Genomic DNA, 22,578 nt, shown 5'->3' with positions numbered 1-22,578 from the left:
AGATCTTCTGAATTAACACCTGCATTTTCATAAGCTCTAGGTGGTTTGCATGCATGTTAAAGTTGGATAAACACTGGCCTATAGCAATTCCTTGGGATGAGTTGACTAGTTGGTACTTATTGAGCACCCACTATATGCTCAGAATTGAATTAGATAGGGTTGACTTACCTGGAGTGCACGTTTGGTTATAGAAAAGCAAAATGAATTTCAGGTGTCAGACCTAATGGGAAGTGCCCTGCCCCATCCCCACTGGGACTTCCCAAAGGGGCACATTTCAACAGTCGGGTTTTGTGGCAAGTGACTCTGTTCCCTTTCTTGGTCAGAGCCGATTGGAGCTGGGGTAGTTCATTTCCCCAGGGCAGCCACTCCAGATGCTGGCCAGGCCAGCAACCTCTCAGGTGGCTTGTCTTGGCAGGATGATCAGCCCCAAACAGAGTCACTAGTCTTGGCGATTGGAATTAGGAATTTCCAAAAGAGGTTGTCAATTTGCAGAGGAAGTGGGACTTGGAGGGGCCTCAGTGGCCACTAAATCCAGGAGGGACCCAGTTGAGAAAGTAGAGACTAGGGGGACATGCTGAGAAGCAGGGAGCCCCTGGGGGAGACCAGGCAGTCCAGGAGAGACAAGGCCAGACCACAGAGAAACCTCTGATCTTGAGGGTAGTCTGGTCTCCAGGCCACGGAATTGAGTCCCTTTTTCTTTCCCCAAAGAAATTTCAGAGTCTAACTAAAACACTATCATTTGACAATTGTCATTTAACTAATTTACTTAAGTCTATAGACATAGGGGCGCCTGGCTGGCTCAGTCAGTGGAGCACGTGATGCTTGATCTCTGGGTGTAAGTTCGAGTCCCACATTGGATGTAGAGATTACTTAAAAATAAAATCTTAAAAAACTATAGACATATTTAAAGAAGAGTAATAATATTCCAAGTGTGCATGGCGGCAGGGAGGAAAATTTCAAATTGCTTTCACTTGAGCTCACATTCATTACTTTTTTGGTATATTTCCCTTTAAGATTATGGTGCTAGCTGCCCCCCAGCCAATTCCCCCTCTCCTTCTTCAGAGAACCCTAATTTTGTTCAGGGATGCAGGTTTAGGGATGCAAGTCAAATACTGCAGAGACCCTGGCTCCACTCTGGGCCAGACCCCAATTTGTCTGAGCCAGCCACAGTGGTCTCATTTTTTTGCCAGCAAATAGGAACAAGCGTGTGGCTCAGCCTTGGCCCATGAGATGAGCAGGGAGGTCTGCTGAGGGCTTCTGGGAAAGTGGTCCAGACTCCTAAGAGAGAGCCTCAAAGAAATGGGTCCTTTTCCCATTGGACATTTTATTTTTTATTTTATTTTTTAAAAATGTTTATGTACTGGGGCGCCTGGGTGGCTCAGTCGGTTAAGCGTCCGACTTTGGCTCAGGTCATGATCTCATGGTCCGTGGGTTCAAGCCCTGCGTCAGGCTCTGTGCTGACAGCTCAGACCCTGGAGCCTGCTTCAGATTCTGTGTCTCCCTCTCTCTCTGACCCTCCCCCACTCCCACTCTGTCTCTCTCCCCTCAAGAATAAATAAACATTAAAAAAATGTTTATGTATTTTTGAGGAGAGAGAGAGAGAGAGAGCGCACATGGGATGAGGGGCAGAGAGACAGGGGGACAGAGGATCCAAAGCAGGCTCTGTGCTGACAGCAGGAAGTCGGATGCAGGGCTCAAACCCACAAACCATGAGATCATCACCTGAGCCGAAGTTGGACACTTAATGCTTAACCAACTGAGCTACCCAGGTACCCCTATTTTTTAAAATTTTATTTTAGAGGGAGACAGAGCATGAGTGGGGGAGAGGGGCAGAAGGAGAGAGAGAGAGAGAGAGAGAGAGAGAGAGGGAGAATCTGAAGCAGGCTCCACGCTGAACCAACATACGGTTCCATCCCATGACTTGGATCATGACCTGAGCTGAAATCAAGAGTCAGACATTCAAGTGACTGAGCCATCCGGGAGCCCCTCCCATTGGACATTTTAAAATCTAAATGTGATGCTTGGACCTGCTATAGTCCACAGAGGTAAAAGCTAACAAGTAGCAGGGCTCCTGCTCAAGTCTTTGAGTGACTGTATCCAGAGCCTGGAGCCACTAACCTCAAAGTCTTCTCTTTTGTGAGATAATAAAGCCCTCACTGTTTAAATTCTTAAAGTGATTTGGAAGTATTGTAATTGATGCAGAGATACAGCAGGTTATTAATCACAACTAGATTAATATAGTCCTGAATCAGAACAGATTTTAGCGGTCATCTATCAATGCAATTCTACTCTAAGCTCACACAGGGAGAGGGCATGAATGTGATGTCACTTCTGTTCCAAGGCTAGTATTTACAAGATGCGTGCATGACCTTGCACAAGTTATTTAAGTTTGTTCAGCCTAACTTTTCTCATATAATAATAGGAAATATAATATAGTTTATGGGAATTCAGTGAGATAACATTGTATTAGGTCTGTTATAGACTAGGTACCCAGTAAAAAGTAGCTGTTATGGTTATTATCCAGATGAAAAAGGTTTGGCCTTTGCTTCAATGATATCATAATGAAGAAGTATGTAAAAGACAAGCAGCTATTAAATACAAAGCAAGATGAAAGTGAGTGAAGTTGTAGGAATCTAGGGATGCATGATATTAAGAGTTCAGAAGTAAGAAAAGCTTGATGAACAAAAGGGGAGTTGGGATGGATGATAGTTTTTTATTTATTTTTATAATGTCCTGGATTTTTCACATTCCCTGCAAAAAATATTGCCTATATAATCACACAAAAGTTATTAAAATATAGTATACACTCAACAAACGATTAACATTTTTTAATGTTTATTTTTGAGAGAGAAAGAGACAGAGCATGAGCAGGGGAGGGGCAGAGAGAGAGGGAGACACAGAATGGGAAGCAGGCTCCAGGCTCTGAGCTGTCAGCACAGAGCCTGACACGGGGCTCAAACCCACAAACAGTGAGATCGTGACCCAAGCTAGAGTCCCACACTTGACCAACTGAGCCACCCAGGCACCCCTCAACAATTTAAAGGAAAGAAACAAATATCAAAGATCCCACTGCAATGTGTTCTTTCTTTCTTTCTTTCTTTCTTTCTTTCTTTCTTTCTTTCTTTCTTTCTTTCTTTCTTTCTTTCTTTCTTTCTTTCTTTCACTTATTTTGAGAGAGAAAGAGGGAGAGGGAGGGACAGAGAGAGAGGGACAGAATCCCAAGCAGGCTCCATGTTGTCAGTGCAGAGCTTGACTCCCCCAGGAACCATGAGAACATGACCTGAGCCAAAATCAAGTCTGTTGCTCAACCGACTGAGCCACCCAGGTGCCCCTGTTCTTTCTTAATAGTGAAAAATTTGGGGGGGGGGGGGTGCGTGGGTGGCTCGTTGGTTAAGTGTCTTTTTTTTTTTTTTTTTTTTAAGCTTATTTATTTTTTGAGAGAGAGAGAAAGAGAGAGAGAGAGAGCGGGCAGGGGAGGAGCAGAGAAAGAGTGTGAAAGAGAATTCCAAGCAGGCTCTGTGTTGTCAGAGCAAATGCCGCCGATACCGGGCTGGAACTCACGAACCCATGAGATCATGACCTGAGCCGAAATCGAGTCTAAAGCTCAACGGACGGAGCCACCCGGGCACCCAAGTGTCCGTCCGCCCCCAAGTGTCCGTCCGCCTCTTGATCTCAGCTCAGATCTTGATCTTGGGGTTGTGAGTTCAAGCCCCACGTTGGGCTCCGCGCTTGGCGTGGAGGAGCCCTCTGAACCAACTTCCACTGAAGAGATGAGGCCTGGAAGTGCCCTCCGAAGGGCAGTGTCTGACCCCAAGGAGCACCTCCAACGGGGTGATGGCAGGAACCGTGCCTGCCAAGCCGCGGAGGTGAGCTCTTTGGACGGCCTGGGTCGGATCCCGCCACCGGGGCCATCTGCCATCAGGGTGGGGAGGGATGAGTCTCTGGGTGTCGCGGCGCAGGGGCGGGTCAGCTGCGTCCGGTTAGCTGGGACAGGCTCCGCAGCGTAATGGGGACCATGCCCGCGCTAATGGGAAGCAGCCGCGGCGCGGGGCCGAGCCTCTTCCTCCCGCCCCGCCCCAGGGCGGCCGGGATAAAACGGAAGCGCCGCGAGAGGCGCTTTGATTCCAATACGAAACAAATTATTCCTCCCGGAATGGAACAAAATAAGTCAGAGTGGAGTCTCACGGCCGTCATTCCTCCCCGCGAGGCCACTGCCTGCGGCCCCGGGCCTGCAGACCCCGCGACACTTGGCAGGGACCGCGGACTGGGGGGCAGCTCGGCTACACGGTGGGGACGTTGCAGTCCCCGGCCTCCGGGCCGACAGCCTGCGGGGGGGGGGGGGGGGTTCCTAATCCTTTAAGTCAGCTAGGCACCCCGCTGCTGGGCTGGCTCCTGGATGAGCTGAAATCAGCTCCCCGCCAGTGGTCCTCACATTTGGGTAAGGGAGCCTCAGAGTCTCCTGGAGGGCTGGTTAAAGCACGGATTGCTGGGGCCCCTGGGTGGCTCAGTCGGTTGGGTGTCCGACTTCGGCTGAGGCCATGATCTCACAGTTCCTGAGTTCGAACCCCGCGTAGGGTTCCGTGCTCTCAGCTCAGAGCCTGGAGTCTGCTTCGGATTCTGTGTTTCCCTTTCTCTGCCCGTCCCCTGGCTCAACTCTCTCTCTCTTTCTTGAAAATAAACGTTAAAAATTAAAAAAAAAAAAAAAAAAGAACGAGCCCAGATTGCTGAGCCCCACCCCCAGAATTTCTGATTCTGCAGGTGGAGTGGGGTCTCATAGTTTACGTTTTCCAGATAATGCTGATGCTGCTGGTCCACAGACACCACTTTGAGAATCACTTGGTAGATATGAATATGCCTAGCTTCACTTTCCTTTGGAGCCTGTTTTTGATTGACCACCTTTGTCCAGCAGTGTACCAAGCAAGTCCCACTCCAAAGCTCAGGGGCTGGAATTTCCCAGCAGCATGTGTAGGTAAGTGGGTGAGTGCTGAAGGCCTTTGAAAAACACTGGTGGGGCACCTGGGTGGCTCAGTCAGTTAAGCAACCGACTTCAGCTCAGGTCATGATCTCACGGTTTGTGGGTTCGAGCCCTGCTGCCATCAGCATGGAGCCGGCTTCAGATCCTCTGTCTCCCTCGCTCTTTGCCCTTCCCCTGCTCATACTGGCTCTTGCTCTCTCTCTCTCCCTCCCTCCCTCTCTCAGAAATAAACATTAAAAAAAAACTAAAAAAAAAAGAAAAACACTGGCAACTAACTGCCCTAGGACTCCAGGCAGGGTGATGTTTCTCTCCATATCCCCAGCCTCCAGAGAGGCCCCTGGTTCTGTGTCATTGTGCCTGGGCTGTGAGTCATCTCTGACAGGGAGAGTCTGTGGGGGTGGGGTGGGGTGGGGGAGGGGTTATAGGGGGTGGGTGGTGGGGAGGACAGTGGCAGTAATTCTTGCTGGGGTGACATCTGAGGTCATGGAACCTGCTTAGAGATCTAAGAGCCTGGAAGAGGTTAGACTTACTCTGTGTTTCAGGAGTGGGCTATCTGGGACAAGTAAGTGCCTTCCCTCCTTGCATTCCCTAGAGTGGACCAATGGCTCTCAAACTTCAGTGTGGATCAGAATAACCTGGAGGCCTTGGGTTGCTGTCCCCACCCCCTAGAGTTGCTGATTCAGTGTGTCTGAGGTGGTGCTGAGAGTTTGTATTTCAAACAAGATCCCAGGTGATACTGATGGTCTGGGCTCCACACTTTGAAAAGTGCTACCTTAGGCTGTTTTTGGCATCTCCAAGCCCTTTCTGTACCTCAAAGTGGTCATGGTATGTATGCCCAGCCTGTACAGCCTGCATCAGCCACTGGCCTTTGTGTGACTGCCTTTCCCAGTTTTATGAAGGCAATTTGGTCTTGCCGTCTGTGCTACCTGGTGCTGGGGCCAGGAAACAGTTCTCAGGGTGGTTCAAGCTTGGGAAGAGCAGCATCCCCCAACTCCCACCCCCATTCCTGCATTCAACCAAGCATGACAGCTCCCTTTTCTGTCCTGTCATCCTTTCCCTCTCCCATTTGCTTGAGTCCCAGCCCTGGGCCAGGCTGGAAAGAACAGGAAGCTGAGAAAGGGATCCCTTTCATATGCTGTTGGGATCCATGCAAGGCCAGGCCTAGAGGGGTCGCTGTTGCACTTCTGCCAGTGACTGGATCTCTCGGAGATGATACTTCTCTTTTTACTCTGTGCCTTGCACATCATAGCTGTTTATGAAATATTTGCTGTTTGGCTGATAAATTGTTTGGGAATTCACCAGGAGGGAAAACAAGGCAAAACAAAATGAAGACACTCCTCAAGCTTGCCATGAACTAGGACAAAGTTTTGATCATTGTTAGCTAGCTTGATGAAGGAGGCACAACCTCTCCTCTTTGGCCTCCTGTGTCAGACGCTCCTGGGTGGGAATCCTGAAGCACAGGCCTGTGGGCATGAGCAAACAAGGTCAGTGCGATTCAACGTTGGGAGCTTTCAGATTGCCCCAACAAGCTGGAGACCTTGGAAAAGAAGGGGCAGGTGGTCTATGGGGGGGGGGGGGGTGTCTGGGGTCAGTCAACCAAAGCCATGGGGAGGCATCCTTTGTTCTAGTGGTTTAGGATCTCTAGAAAAGGCACGTTTCTTTAGAAATGTAACTGAACATTTATATCAAGAGGTTTAGAAAATGTTAAATGTTAGTAATCATGGCATTTGAAATTTGGATTAAGATGTCACTTTCCAATTTAGATGAAAATCAGCCATATGCAACCCATTAGGTTTTAATAATTATCCTCTTAATTAGTTGTATTTTTGAGGCTGTGTATTTAAGAAATGGCTAAATTGGCTATAGGTTTCCTATTCGGTTATTTCTATGATTCTCAACCCTTGCTGTATATTAGATTCACCTGGGTTGCTTTGAAACTCTTGATGGAGTTTTCACCCCAGATGTAGAGCCTGGGTGCAATATTTTTTTTGACTTCCCAGGTGGCATTTGGAGTGTAGCTCACTACTTATTGCATGGTTGGAGGGGCCAGACTGAAGCAAAGCAGAGCTCGGGGGTTGTCTTCTTACCCTCCAATGAGTGCCGTGGCTGCCCTCTCCCCCTAGGAAGAGACCCTCAGAAATATCTACAGGACCTGCCACCTTGCCAGTGGCTCCAGTTGACGGGACCACCGGTGGACCTCCAGGATAAGATCTGACCCAGGTGAGCCAGTTTCTCTCTCACAGGAAAGTGGAATTGGGACTCAGAGATAATAGCTATAATTGAGGTCCTCCCTTAAAAAAATTTTTAAACGTTTATTTATTTTTGAGAGATAGTGTGAGCTGGGGAGGGGAGCAGAGAGAGGGGGAGACACAGAATCTGAAGGAGGTTCCAGGCTCTGGGCTGTCAGCACAGATGGTGCTTGAACTCACAAACCGCAAGATCATGACCTGAGCCGAAGTCAGACGCTTAACTGACTGAGCCACCCAGGTGCCCCCTGAGGTCCTCCCTTGGACAGAGCAGAGGAGAGGCTTGAAGAGGCAGCAAGAAAAGTTAGTCTGCGGCAGGAAGCTACCTGGGCTGCCGCCATCACCCCAGCCCCTGTTCTAGCCCTTCAGGAAGTCTGGCTGTCACCCCTCCCAGGGCTCCAGGGCTCCCTTACAAGTCCTTATAACAACCCCTCACCGGCACTGTTTGGTTTAAGCCAGCTCTGGTGGATTTATGTTACTTGTGGCCAAAGAGGACTGACACGTGCACAGACAACAGCACAACAAAAGCACACGAAAACAAACATGTATTCCCCCCACCCCCATACACACACACACTCACACAAACATCTGCTGTTTGAACCAGGCTCTTTGTGAGTCCATGTGGTCCCAAAGGAGGATTCTTTGGAATCTGTATTTTTGTGGAGTCCACTTGGAGAAACTTCAGTTTCCATTCAATTGGGCACAGCGGTGGTTCCCTAATGTGGGTTCATAGTCTTTATCAGAATCATCTGGAGGAACTGACTTATACACACAGACGTGGATCGCCAAGCACCAGCCCCAGAGAGGCAGAAGCTGGACAGTTTGAAGAGGATCTGGAAATCCACTCCTTAAAAACTTTCTCCATGAGATTAAAAAAATTTTTTTTTAACTTTATTTATTTTGGGGGGTGGGGAGGGGCAGAGAGGAGATAGAGAATCCCAAGCAGGCTCCCCGCTGCCAGCACAGAGCCCAACAATGGGCTTGATCTTAGGAAACACAAGATCATGACCTGAGCCCAAATCAAGAGTCAGTCACTTAACCAACTGAGCTACCTAGGCTCCCTTCTCCATGAGATTTTGCTGTGCTGTTGAGTCTCCTGGGATCAGACTGGCTAAATTAATGTGATGTCTGAGATTCCTCATTTCTAGATGGAGCTGGTGTCCCTGTCAAGTCTGGGAGATGGCATTTTGTTTGGGAGATGGATAAGAGCCTAGTCTGTGCGCATACAGAGTAGAACTCAGCAAAGTTCAGGCTTGTTGGAGCCCATATATACAAGCAATCAGGCCAAAGGAACCTTTCCAGATTGACTGCCTGAGCCGGTCAAATGAACCAGGTCATTTGCTTTGCCCTCTTAGCTCTGTAGACACAACCAAAAAAAAAAAAAAAAAAAAAAAAAGTGTGTGTGTGCAAAGGAACAAATGTACCTTTTATTTTAGAAACAAAAATATCATTTCTGACCCAACAATAGCCGGATCCCTGTGAATGAAGGGTTTGCATATTTTCCTGTTTTAACGGTTCTAGTATAAACAGTCCAAGCCCAGGCCTGATTGTCAGAAGGTCCTGAGCAGCCCAACCAGAGTGCTGGAAATGACTCCTTCAGCCCTGAGAACCTGGACCCGGCTTGGTGCCAGGATTTGGGTTTGTGTTTAACAGTAGCAATGGGGTCAGGAGTTGAGGGAGAGGGCAATTGCAGTGATCCCCAAGACCAAAGCTAATGCCAGAAGCAACAGCAGAGGCAAGTAGGAGCAGTAACTACCATGTATTGAGGAGTTCTTTGCACAGGCACCGGGCTAAGTGATGTAATTATTTATTTGAATACTTTAAAAGCTCAGTGTGGTAGCATTATTATTCCAATTTAAAGAATGGGGTTCTGAGAGGTTGAGCAGCATTTCTGAGGTCACACAGCTTCTAAGGGGGACGATTCAGGATTCAAATGCAGGCGTGTTTGTCTCCTAACTATTACAAGATACACAGAAACCCAGGGCACAGACACCGTCTTGTGTGCCAGCTGGGGGTGTGGAGGTTTGGTCCTAGAAGCGCTCCAGGGCAGCTCTCCTGATACATTGCTGGTCCCTGCTTTCTTTCTTTCAAGACCTTTCTCCCAGCACTCCAGCTTCACTGGTCTGCAAAGGGAGACAGCTGTCAGCAGGGACTGGAAGGTCCTTTCCTGGCTCCAGGCAATCCCAAATTTTGGGTGGATCCTTTGTGCCCTGCGGGTGGGACCATGAACTCTCTTTTTTGGGCTAACAAAGGACTCTAGATGTATTGATTAATGACTGATTACATATTTAGGGACCCAGAGAATGAGGCTAAGGAGACTTTCCTGGACCTGAAACAAAGAGACTTGTTCTGTTATATAAAAAATTATGATTCACTCATATGATGGATTATTAAACGTTCATTGAAAATCATGTTTCAGGGGCACCTGACTGGCTCAGTTGGTAGAGCATATGACTCTTGACCTCAGGGTTGTAAGTTTGAGCCCCACGTTGGGTGTAGAGATTACTTAAGTAAAATCTAAAAAAAAAAAAAAAAAAAAAAAAGAAAAGAAAAAAAGAAAATCATGTCTCAATAAGATATGGTGAAAGATTAAAAGATGCGGGATACAAAATTGCAAATTCTATATAAAATATGGCTTTAATCATGTACAATTATATAAAATATGAAAATCAAAATTGAGGGAAGTCACCAAAATGTTAACTGTGGTTACCTCATGGGGGAGGGATGGGATTACCTGTAATATTTGTTTTCTTTTTGAATTTTAATGTTTTATTTCCCCACCTTTCTTCAATCTGAATTATCTTTGTCAAGGAGGGAAAAAGTGAAAATGTGAAAAGTCCTATATATAGCACTGGAAGTAAACAGGTATGATTATTGGTTGATTTGTATGTCAGCTTGGATTTCAGTTCACAGAATGTCTTCCCGACTCACCGTCTAGCATTTATTTCAAGAGCGTGGATAGAGGCGTTTTAAATCGGTTCCCTCACCACTAGGCAGAACCTGAGAGAGACTCGGTGCGGGGCAGGTTGCAATCGGCCCCTGCAAGTCCTTGAAGGCTCTTAATTTGGTTCGGGAGACAAGTGCACTATAACTAGAGGCATCCAGGCGCCGAGGCTACCGTTAAAACGGGATTGGAAGTCAATCGGAGCGGAAGGGCAGGGTTTTCTTGGTGTGGGCAGTAACGCACGGGATACCGATCAATGCTATGGTGCTGGAGTAAAGAGGCTTGAGCACAGCCCGGGGCTCTCCCTGAGGTCCCCAGAGTCCACCAGCGGCCTTCAGGGAAACGCCCGATGGACGCCTGTGGGTTTGCGGCTTCCCACGCCCTGTTCCGCTCCTTCCCGAGGGCCAGTCGGCTGGGGAACCCGGCGGAAGCCGCAGAGCAGCTGGATTGCCAATGTAGAGCTCTGGCTCTCCAAGCAGCCCCCTAGTCCCAGCACTTGGAATCTCTGGCGCCGGCGTGGGGGATGGGGGAGGGGGGCTCGAGGGGTGGTGCAGGGGCCAGGGATCGAGAAATACGGGAGCGTCCAGGCAGTGGTTGCAAGTGGGGCGGCCACTCCCAGGATCCAGCGAGAGTGGGGCCACTCGCTCTGCGCTGTGGGGTCGCCTTGCCCTGCGCGACGCCCTCGTCGGTACAGCTCCCGGGGCCGCTAAGGGAGGTGGCGATGACGTCGCTTGGTGCCAGCAGAGGGCAGCCTCGAGGCTAGGCGGCCGCCTGGCGACCTCGCCATACAGTGGGCTCCCTTCCAGCGCCCAGGCTTTGCTGGGTGAGGGTGGCCTTGTAGCGTGGCGACCAGCGACCTCATTCTTCAGGAGTCAGGCGCCGAGGCCCAAGGGCACCTGGCAAATTGTGGTCAATTACACCCCTCCCACAATCTCAGTTTGGGAGACCAAGGGCTTGGGGCCCATAGTAACCAAATGCCCCAGAAGAGGAAGCAAGAAGCAAAACCCTACACACACAGGGAATACCTACCTACCTACCTACCTACCTACCTACCTACCTACAACAGATTCCAAGCGTGTAGGAACCTTTTTAATGATGCTGTGAGAGCTAGGATATTCACGTCCTTGGGGAGGAAGGTCAGAGGCTAGGAGCTGGGAGGCTCCCAGAGGCGTGCAGGAGACGTGACTCAAGCCGCAGCCTGGAGATCTGCACTGGGGACAGAGGGATCCGGACAGAGATAATTGGGGATTCCAACCCAGACTAAACACTTCTGTAAAATGGGCATGGTGGGCTCCAGGTCTTGTATGGTTTTGAGAGATTCAAGACAGCAGAAACTCAATGAATTCAAGTTTCATCACTGCTTCGGCTCTGGCACAACACAGGGCTGCTGCGTTTGCTGCTCCAGTGAAAAGATCCCGGCACCCCGCGTTTGCCCGACGTGGCTGTATTGGAGACACAGTTCCGCCAGGCTTTGGGATCAAGCTGCTGGTGACTGCCTTGTCCCTGGAATCTTCGGGTGCTCCGTCTCCGTGCTCCGGGGCAACCTGAGCTCCCCTGTCTTGGGCATCGGGTTCACTAGCTCTGGCAGAGCCCACTTATCCGCCAATGGAATGAAGCCAAGCACCGGATCGTTGAGTGTCTCCGCAAGCTTGGCGAAGGGCCAAAGGCCCAGGGGCCTGAGTTGCTTGGGCGCTAAACAGGCCAACCTAAGAGCACACTGGGCCATCACATCTACATTCCACAGCAGGCAGTCTTTGCCTGGCCTTGGTTTCTTATAGACGGTGTGCAAACGGGCATCCATGAACTTCTCTTGGCTTGTTGTCTCCCCGTCTAAAATTCCACAGGAGAGCATGTCCCAGGGTAGTTGTGAAAATCGTGATTGAAAATTGAATAGGCTTGTGTAAATGTGAGGCATAATTCACTCATGAGCAGCCAACTTCATCTGTGTTCATAGCGTGTGAACAGGACACATGCAAGAACAGCACACAAACGTGGGCGCATGCACGTCACTCGTGTGACAATGTGTTTTCTTGTCTCCCTAGATGCATGGCAAAGGCACACATGTATGCGTCTACTGTACATGCACATAGATACGGGACACCCTCGTGCTGACGTGTGCATGCACACTCCGCACTCGAACACTACTGTTTGTGCCTAAAGGCAGAGTGTGCGCGCGGCTCAGCTGACCCGTTTCTCTCCAACTGGGTCGGTGCCACCGGGGGAAACGTGCCGCTCCACGGTGCGGGAAAGCCCGGATCCGGTCAGCGACTCGGCGCCGCCCGGCTCCTTCATCTCTCATCTGCAGGCCGGTGGGCAGCTCCAGTTTCGCTGGGGACCAAGATCCGCATCCGCGAATCGGCTGATGGGGGCAAGGGGCAAAAAAAGGAAGAGGTGGAGGGCACTCCAAGCACGCGAGGCTGCAGGTCCTCACTCCTCTGTCGGGTTTTCTTTACCTCCCTACGTTGCGTCCCGAGGAAGACAAAAGAGGGACCCAGATTCCTCCATTCAGCTCAGGAGAGACGGTCTGGGGCCCCTACCTTCACAAACCATCAGGAAGACAGGCGAACCGAGGGTTCTCTCTCCGTTGAGGAAGATGTGCGGCTGCAGCCGACTGGGGCCCTCCCGGCCCGCAAATGGTGTGCGTGGGAGGCGCGCAGCGTGGCTACGGGAGGTCAGTCCACCTCCTCACCCGCGGGTCGCGGGGCTCGTTTTCCCTCTCTCGGGTAGGATTCCGAGCCGCCCAGCCCTCGCTTCACCTGGATGTGTCTGCGGAGAAAAGGAGTCCATGCGTACTCTACTCTGGGAAACCCAGGCCGCCGCCACGCAGAGGCAACGCCGCAGAGGCTCGAGTCCTTCGGCGACCCGCGTTTCTAAACCGCACACACCAATAGGATGGGGCCACAAACGCTCTCCCGCCATCTCCCGCAGACCCTTCGGCGGACGAGAGAGCGTGAGGCAGAAAAGTTGAGGCCAAGCGCTGGAGGAGCTTCCCGGGCCGCGAGAAGGCACAGAGGCTTGGCTGCGACGGACACCAAACGGGTTCGGATCCTGTTGGCCAACCGAGCCCAGCCGCCGCGAACGCGCGTCTCCGCAAGAGTTGCGCACGGTTCCACTCTGAAGACCAAGTCGGGCGAGGTCCGGCGGGGAGCCACGGCCGCTCACCCTCTGAGAGCCTTTAGGGAGCAGAACGTAATGCTGGTGGGAACGTAGTGGCAGAAGGAATTTAGTGGCGGAAGGCTTTCGGGGAAAGTCGGGCGGCGCGGCTCGGTGCCGGAGCTGGGCCTGGGGTCGGGGAGCAGCGCCCGGCCTGGTAGCCCCGGTTCCGGCAAGGCCGGTCTGTTGGAAGTGGCCAGTGGGAAGGCTCGGCGGCCCCCTCCCTCGGGATTCCGCAGGGCTCTGACCCGGCCTTTATCTCGGCGCGGTCAGCAGTCTTGGGGGCTTCAGGAAAGAAGACAAAGGCCCGGTGTCACTGCAGGCTGGGGCTCGGTTTCCTGACTCTGCTCACACTCACAGACTTTAGCGTTTGTTGGGGGGAGATTTTTTAAAAATATGTGTCGAATTTCCTTTTTTCCCCCCTAGAAACAAACAAAAAAAGCAAGAAGCATATTCGCCTTCCCTCCTCGTCCATAGAGATGGAAGTTTCCTGGGATCCTGCCCCTTCCTTTTCTCTGCCTGCCTAGAGGAGTAATTTTCCTTTGTACGTAGAGGAAAATCCGGGGAAAGGTTTTGTTTGATTCGGCTCGTTAGTATTATTACCGACACAGTCAGGCTGGACTCCCAACTTGGAGAACCGGAGTTGGCCTGCCGGTGTGGCGGGGGCTCTGGCGGCCTCTGTCCTCTGCGCTCGGCGTCGCTGGGGACGTTGGGGGTCTCCCGCGCTTCCTCTGCCCTCCCTGCCGGCGGGAGCACCCGGGGCTCACAGCGGCCCAGTCGTTTACCCCGAATTTTGTTTAGAGCTGCCAGGAAGCGACCGCTCCGCGCCCGCAGCTCCGCGATTGCAGCGCCGCCACCGGGCCTGCAAACCGGAGGCTCCGGCGGCACAGGCCCGGGTCTTCGGAGCCACTGGCCCCACACCGTCCCTGCTCCCCTCCCGCCCGCGGGGCCCCTGCCCGCCGCAGCTCGGCCCAACCCGCTTCCTGCGTTTGCCCCTCAGATTTCTCGTTTCTCCACAAATACCGAGGGCGGGAGGGAGGGGGGCTCTCCCACAAGCTGACCTCCGCAACTTCCCGCCCGGTGGCTACCTACCGCTTTTCTGAAAAATCGGGGAAAACGTTCAAACAGCTCCGCGTTCCAAAGGGAGGCGCCTGAGGGTGGGAGGCGTCGGCCCAAGAGCCTGAGGGTGGCGGCTGTGCCTGGACGGGTGTCACACTCCGCGGGTCAGCTGGGCCTTTGTCAGAGAAAACCTCGTTTATCCGAGAAGATTGCCTTAGGAGAAGAAAGGGCGGTTGGAGGAGCCCCAGGGCTCGGGCATTCACTGCCACAGCAACAGCACGCACCTCATTCTGAAGGTCAAGGGGCTGGGGCAGTGAGACGCAATCCCCTGCGCCCTGACTTGGAAAGGTGCTCCATAGTCTGGGCTCTCGGGGGCCCAGGGGTGGCTATGGCCACTGGGATAGAATATCAGACCTTACAAGGTTACTACGGAAGGCGTTTCCTCCCTCCCTTCCGTCCTTCCTCCCTCCCTCCCTCTCTCCCTCTCTCCCTTCCTTCCTTCCTTCCTTCCTTCCTTCCTTCCTTCCTTCCTTCCTCCCTCCCTCCTTCTCTCCTTCCCTCCCTCCTTCTCTTCCCTCCTTTCAATGTGGGACGGAAAACCATATTGACCGTCTACTACAAACTGAGCATTTTTACATTAGAACATTTAATTACTTTAATAACCCCGTGAAATACTTATTTCTATTTTATAGACGAGAAAACTGAAATTCAGAATGGGTGCTTTGCTCAAGGTCGCACAGTTATTACAGGGGGTTGTTGGGCTCTACACTAGTTCTTCCCAGCTGAATAGGCCTTGCCCCATCCCGCATAGGCCACCTCCCTGGGCGGACATGGTCTCACAACAAGCTTGTCAGAGCTTATCGCTAAGCTGGAGCCTGTGCAGCCAACAGCAGGCCCAGTGGAATGTCCTGGGGGGACAATCTGCTTGCAGCTCAGTCCTGGGCTTCTTTCTCCTCTGGCTGGCTGTCCCTTTACCTACTGAGCTTCTGGAACATCAAACATCGGGCTGCAGGGCCTGTGCCACTCAGAGAGCCCAGTGAGCAGCTGGGCTCAGTGCTCACAGTGCTTTCTAAAATTCCCAAGGCTGTTTGCCCCACAGATAGCTGGATGACCATTGGATGGGCCTTTTCTTCTCAGGACCTCTGGTTCCTTAAATGTAAGCTAAGAGACTTGGGGTCCATTTTTTTGTGACAGAATAGAGCCCTGTCTCCAGAAATTAGAAAGCAGATACAGAGTGCCTGGTTTCAAGAATCCTTAATTTCTTGCTGTCTCTAAGGCAGAACCAGGGGCATGACGATTGCTCCCAACCACTCCATGGCTCTGGTCCCTACCACACAGGAGAGGTATGCCTCCTAGTCCCATCCTTTCCTGTAGGTCCCACAGGCTACTCCAAGAAGCAGGGACAGCCCCATAGAAGTAGCGAGTGGGACCAATAAGGCATGGTCACCACCAGCTTAGCTCCACAGGGTAGGGGCACTGCAGGGCTCCTTAGCCCAACCAGGCAGCTTCCTGACCCTGATGCCCTCCCTGGCCCAGTGGTTCTGGTGCTCCAAGCCTCCATTAAGGGAAGAGCTTATTCATGGGCAGACTGTCTTGGGCCTGACCCAGTTCCTTGGCCCATCCTCTCCTGCCCCACTGACTGCAAGAAGCTGTGGTTTGCCCCTGATTTCCACCCACCACCAGGGGGCTTTTAGAAGCTTGGAGCTCCAGCCTCCCTTAGTGGAACAGCCCAGCACCTAACCTCAGGTGAAGTATCCTAAGCTTCATGCCCGCCCAAACTGGGGATGTAGGGCAGTGAACTCTTTACTTATGCAAAGGGGAAGTGGGGCCACGACATCCTCTGGAGTAGGGTGTGAGGCCATCCCAGAAAACACCCTAGGTCCCCATTTGACAGTTCCTTGGTACATGTACTGCACTGGCACTGATTTCTCCCTCATCCCCCTGAGAACAGGACACCTTACCCCGTTCAACCCAAGTATTTTGGCTGGGCAGTCTTAGGGGGGCAGGGATGACCAAAGATTTGTGTGTAAATGTGAGGAGGGGGGCTCATCTTGTCAGTGATGAGTGTGAGGATGTTTACATGCATAAGCACACACATACTCCTCATTCAATATCATGTGTAGGCACTCGTTACCCAGGAGATGCAGAAACTGGCAGGGTATTTGCACCAAACTCTAAATTGTATTTATAGTATACAGTGACAAACATAAATACATACACCCACACAGTCCAGCCATCTAGACCAGACTGTAAGTGCTAAGGCATAACTGCTATATATATATCAGGAACTCTCTTAAATACTTTTGCCCTCACTTAGGGAATTCCTTAAATCATCTTCTCTATTAGAAACTCAAAAGTGCAAAGAAGGAGAGGAGAGAAAGGAAATGAGAGATGAAGAAGGTCAGTCATTGCCTCAAACTTTTAGCAGTGGGGGAAATGACCAAACTATAGAGTTATGGAGAAACCCCTAGGGCTGGAATTAGAGACAGATGTCTTCCTGTGGGCATCCATTGGGAAGTGGGGGTATGATCTATCTGCCTTCCCTGTGTGGAATCTCTCCTCTAATCCCTGTGTAGACCAGGAATCCCTCACTGATTCCTTCATTTCATCCTCCATACTTGGTGAGACTCCCACTCCCTCTGCAGCCTTGGGTGCCTCTTGCCTTTCAGCTCTTGGGGACAGAGAGAAGCTGTCCTCCAGTGCTGGCCTAGGCCAGCTTCCCCCACCTCACTGAAGGCTCTTCTCTGGAGACTTCCCTCTTTTGCTTTCTCTGCTTGGGATAGCGGTTAGGAGGTGCTGAGAACTAACCCTGGAACAGACAGCCTTACCCAGCTCAAGCAAAGTGTCTGTATGTATTCTCTCTTATCATTCAGCAAGCCAGGATTATATACCGAGAACATAACTGCACACATTACCGATGGCTTATGAATGCAACACACACGGTCCTCCCAGTAAGCACTCCTTGAGTAGTAGGCATATGATTATTACAACGCCCCAAATATATGCCCTCTCCGAAGGCTAATGACAGACGTACACACCTCCCATCCTGTCACCAGGACATGGCTTACACTGTACACACATATTTGCAGCAGGCATAGACAACACAACTGCCCATGGGATACATGTTCACACCACAGAAAGCACAGACAGACAAGCACACAGCAGTCCACTTTCTTTCCTGCGACTCCTTTTAGCCAGACAATGGTGCAATGGTTCACTAGAAGCACGCGGATACTAGGCCTGACCAGTCTCTTGGGCTATTCACCCCAGCTGAACCTCCCTCACCAGCCTGCTCTTTCCGGCTCCCCTGGCATTGGCAGGCTCCAGTTGAGGGCACAGGGTGATGCTCCTCAGAACAGCGATGGCTTTATCCTCCACCTTCCAATCTCCCCGGTGATACCCAAGGGAGGAAAGGTGTCCTGAATCAGAGCTACTTCCTCTTGGGGCCTAATAACACATAACAGGGATCACCCCTCCCCCCCGCCATGATCCTACAGCATGGCCAGTAGTATAGATTGAAGTGGGAGGCCTGTAGCCTTGGTCCCTGTCACCAGGTGCCCCTGGGCCACTTTCAGCCTGGACCTGTGGCCACTACTGTCTGGGGCCTGAGTAGGGGTGGTGACGGACACATGGACGGAGCGGGGTCCAGCCCAAGCTGTACCACAGTCCTGGGAAAAACCAGCCAATACCTGTCATCCCATCAGCCGACTGAAGGCTGCCCACCCATCATACCCCTAGAGCTCCCGGGTCTGCAGCATGGTCAAATGCCCGTGTGCCAGTGCAGAAGCACCAGTCTGAATTCGTTATTTGAAGAGTCTCAGTAGAGGACAAGAAGGAAAAAAATTAGATTTCTACAGCCACGCAGTGTCCATTCCTCTCTGATACTCCTAAATCTCTTACACATATCTTAAGGTAAATGAATTCTGATTATTAAAAATAATAAAGCAATCAATGTAAGTCGCTCCTTACATTTGTACAGAGGTTTGCAGCCTGCAGAACATTTCCCCAACCAGGATTTTCTCTATTTGGAATAAATTCTTCTAGTTACTATATTTGTCTGGAAAAATATAAACGTATGAGTTCAATATAATGAAAACACAGTCCATACACTTAGTACCACTGTGTAAGAGGTAAAATACAAACCTGAACAGTTGCAAAAATCGAACAAATCCTACCTACACCTACGCCTTGTGAACGAACCACTGATAAAGTCTCTTTGATGACGTTAAACAGCCGCAACAGACCAGCGATGACACAGAAAACAATCTCCCGGAAAACAAAGCAGCAGCGACAACCACAAATGCCCTCCACTCGGGCTGCCCTCAACTCTTATTTATCTGAAAGAGTATAAAATTTTGCTGGACATCTCCCTCTTTTAACCAGCTGCTGAACATACTTAGGCGAAGCGGAAATAATAGAAGTCCGTGTTAAAACAAAAAATTTATTTGGGAATTGACAAGACAGTAACAACAAACAAACAAAACAACAAAAGTGCTCTAGTTCTTTCTAGAAAATTTGGTCCTCCAAAACGACACACTACGGAACAACCAGGTCTAGGGGTTTCGGGCCAGTCGGCTCGGGGCCACAAGCCCGCCTGGTCCGACTGCTGCCAGGTTTCACATTTCTCCTGCCCAAGGTGGGAGAAGCAAGACGTTTGCAAAACAAAAATCAGAGAGAGCACAAGCCGTCCCTGTAGCGTCCGCCAGGCAGGCAGTGATCTCCCCGCACTCCGGGCTTGCATCGGAAGATCCGGGGAAACTTGTTTTTGATTTGTTTTTAGATAGAGGGGAGAACCCCCCCCCCCATTCGTAAAGGAAACCATCTTTTACTGAGCATATTCTCCTACCTCTCTGAACATAGCTTTCTGAAGGCCCGACAGGAATTCTACTTCAAATCTCCTGGAAGAGATTTTCATGTTTTGCTTTAGCAAATTCCAAGGGCACAATACTTCGCCGGTTTTCCCGGTTAGTTTTTTCTTTAAAAAAATATTTTTTAAATGTTATCTAAAACAGCCCTCCCGATCTTTTGGGCGAAACTGTAGCCAGCCGCCTGGGGCCTGGAGGTTCCCGAAGCGCCGGGACCGGGAACGGAGGACGCGCAGCCTGTCTCTGAGGCCGGACGTGCTGTAAACCCCCCCGCACAGGCCGCCGCGCGAGGCAGCCCCGCTCCCTGCTCGGGCCCAACCCCCGCCCCATCCAGTGGGCCCCGGCTAGCCGCTTCTGAGCTGCTCCAGGAGGCTACGTGGAGCGTGGAGCAAACACACGTTTGTCCCTTTCTCTGGCGGCGCGGGTTCTCGTTGCCCGCCCGGACCGACGCTTCCAGCCAAGGACTGCGCGGCAGCCGGGCGGGGAAAGCCGAGCGCGAGCGCACCGACCTGTGTGAGAAGGCCAAGAGGTCTGCACGGCCGACGCCCGGCTGCACCTCGGCCCCGGCACTTCCTCTCGGTTCTGAATTTTGGCATGGGGTGTCCAGCCCGGAGGCTCGGGCGTCGGGAGGAGACGAGGCCTGCAAAAGGCGCACGGAGAGGCGGCCTGCAGGCCGGAGGAGCGAGAGGGCAGCGAGGGCAGGGGGCCGAGCAACAGGAGGAGAAGCGGAGGAGACGAAGAGGGGCGAGAGGAGCTGAAGGGAGCGAGGAGGCGCAGAGGGCCTTGGACGCTGGCTCAGAAGATGGCCCCACTGAGGGCTCGTGGTCCGGCCGGCGGCGGTGGCTGCGGCTAAGGCCGGCGTCGCACGTCCCTGCATCCTCGCAGCCGGCGCGCGCTGGGTTCTCAGAGATCGAGGCGCGAGTGCAGCGCGCCGGTCTTGCTGTCGTGGTCCCAGTAAGAGCAATGCATCATGGCGAGCTCGGGCTGCCGGGCGCAGGCGAACTGCAGGCCCGGCGCATTAGTGGGCGCGGGCGCCGGGGGCGCGGCGGTAGCAGGGCTGGCGGGGCTGAGCTGGCTCGGGGGCGGTGCGGCTGCCCCGTGGTGCGGCGGGGCCGGCGGGGGTGCGGCGGCCGCGTGCAGATGGTGTGCGTGCGGGTGTGAGTGAGGGTGCGGCGGCGGCGGGGGCGCGGCCGGCGGGCCTCCCAGGCCGTTGTACGAGTTCACCACGCCGGGAGGCAGCGCCATGCTCTGCACGCGTGAGTACGGCCCATACGAGGCGGCCGGGCCAGCCAGCCCCTTGACCACCGCGGCCGCGCCCGGGCTGCCCGGGCCCGCGGCTGCAGCGGCGGCGGCCGCCGCTGCAGCGGCCGCCGCCATCTGGCAGGAGGCGTAGGGCATGGGCGAAGGCGGCTGCGGTAGTGGCCAGGAGTTGTTGAGGAAGCCGGACTGCAGGTACTTGGGGGGCGCCAGGTAGCCGTAGCCGTCGGCCCCGGCGCCAGCGACGCCGCAGCCGCCCGCGGCGCCTCCGGCCCCGAAGAGCCCCTTGCCGGGCTGGAAGTGCGCGGGCGGCGGCCGGAAGGGCCGCTTCATGCGGCGGCGGCGCCGGTAGTTGCCCTTCTCGAACATGTCCTCGCAGGCCGGGTCCAGCGTCCAGTAGTTGCCCTTGCGCTCGCCGCCGCCCTCGCGCGGCACCTTGATGAAGCACTCGTTGAGGCTGAGGTTGTGGCGGATGCTATTCTGCCAGCCCTTCTTGTTCTTCTCGTAGAACGGGAACTTGGCAATAATGTACTGGTAGATGCCGGACAGCGTGAGCCTCTTCTCGGCGCTCTCGCGGATCGCCATGGCGATGAGCGCCACGTACGAGTACGGGGGCTTCTGCGCGGGGTCGGGTTTCTCCGGGGCTGTCCCGGCGCCGCCGCCGCCTCCCTTGCCGGGGCTCGGCGGCGGCGGCGGCGCCTCGGGCTCCTTGGCTGCGCGGCCGGTCTCCGGGGCCAGCAGGGCCCCCGCGGCGTCCTCGGGCTCGGGGTAGCTGGCCATCATGACAAAGCCGGCGCGCGGCGGCCAGGCAGCCCCTGCTCTTTTCCCTTGGCGCTGGCGCGGCGGAGAGTCCGGGCGCACAAGTCCGCTCACCGCCGAGTCTCAAACTTCTGGAGACTGCGGATGCCGCCCGTGCTCGCTCGCTGGCGGCCTCTCGCTCCTTTCCTCTCCTCTTCCCCTTCCCCTAGGGAGCGGCTGGCGGGAGTGGAGCTCAGCCTCTGGCCATGGGGAGTCCGCCCAGCAGAGAGGGGCTCCGGCCCCGCCGCCCCTCCCCGCCCAGGCCAGTCCCCGCCTCGGTGGGTTTTCTTTTCGGCGCTCTTCCCCTCCCCCCACCCTCCGGTTTCCCGAGGCACGACCCGCGTCTCTGGCGGAGCTGCCTCCTGGAGTCCCTAGTGCGCCAGGAGCCTCGCTCAGTTCTGATTCGTATGGGCTCCGCGGAGTTCCGCTTGCGTCAGGCGCCTTCGCCCCTATAGCGGGGCGGCCAGTCGCGCACGGGCGAGTTCATCTCCAAGTCACTTTTTGTAAACGCCCCGCACAGCCCGGACCGGCCTGCCCCCTCCCAGCGAGCTGAGGGGGCCCGGCGGACGACCAGGCTCAAGCTTTCGCAAGCCCTTGCAATCCGCGGGTGCTGGCTCTGCGGATTGGGCCGGGAGATGCCGAGGGCCTCGGCGGGGTCCGTCCGCACTCGGCCAGTGCCCAGGGAGCTCGGGCCCTAGCGAGGAGAGGCGCGCCAAGCCTCCTCGCGGCTTTCAGGTGAAGGAAAACGACTCCTCTGCTCTGCCCTTTGCGGCGGTCTCGGGGCTAAACTTCTAGCTTGGGGCTGGGGGAGGGGCGGGACGGGGAGGAGGCTGGATGGAGGTGGGGTGGAGAGAGCTGCGCGGTGGCTTTGGGAAAATCAGCCTAGAAACGAGGGTCACCGAACCAAGAAGCCTCGGCCTGGCCTGGCCTGTCCGTGGCGCTTTCAGAGTGACTGGGCCGAATGGGGTTGAGGAGAGGATCGGGAAGGGGTGCCCAGAAGCTCCGCCCGAAGCCCCTTGACCTTTCCTTGCGCTGCCCCTGGACCTAGGGACCCTCCTCAGAATCCGCGTTGTAATCCTACGGGTAGGGTCGTATGTGTGCTTTAACAACACCAAGCAGACCCTACTCTAGTCCTGCTCCTGCACGGTGTGACTTGCTGTGGGGCTTTGGGGGATTTTATTTGCATGTGCACCGGTATCACATATAGAGGTCATGGGGAGGGTCTATCTTTGAGACACATGTACTGGTGCAAAAACACAGGTATGCACACGGACAAGGTGC

The 22,578-nt window shown here is 53.5% G+C and overlaps 1 protein-coding gene and 1 non-coding gene across 2 annotated transcripts in view; one reads left to right on the top strand and one right to left on the bottom strand.

Moving 5' to 3' along the window:
- Positions 1-9,832: 9,832 nt before the first annotated feature.
- On the bottom strand, positions 9,833-21,282 carry FOXL2 (forkhead box L2). The gene is made up of 2 exons (XM_045037518.1): positions 19,752-21,282; positions 9,833-14,590 (listed from the first exon to the last, which is right to left on the bottom strand). Exon 1 carries the CDS (start codon positions 21,280-21,282, stop codon positions 20,146-20,148), a length of 1,137 nt encoding a protein of 378 aa, XP_044893453.1. The 3' UTR covers positions 9,833-14,590; positions 19,752-20,145.
- Positions 21,283-21,894: 612 nt separating this feature from the next.
- LOC102901905 overlaps positions 21,895-22,578 on the top strand; it is a 5,311-nt gene continuing 4,627 nt past the window's right edge. The window contains exon 1 of the transcript XR_006585464.1: positions 21,895-22,032. This is a non-coding gene — a transcript (uncharacterized LOC102901905). The remainder of the gene's footprint in view (positions 22,033-22,578) is intronic.

The sequence above is a fragment of the Felis catus genome, chromosome C2 (genome assembly GCF_018350175.1).
Source record: "Felis catus isolate Fca126 chromosome C2, F.catus_Fca126_mat1.0, whole genome shotgun sequence".
NCBI lineage: Eukaryota > Metazoa > Chordata > Mammalia > Carnivora > Felidae > Felis > Felis catus.
The sequence above is the reverse complement of the archived record's forward strand: the minus strand, read 5'-3'. Positions and strand labels throughout refer to the sequence as shown.

Excerpts from the sequence above, each read along its gene's own strand:
- FOXL2 (XM_045037518.1), bottom strand. The coding sequence starts at position 21,282 with ATGATGGCCAGCTACCCCGAGCCCGAGGACGCCGCGGGGGCCCTGCTG.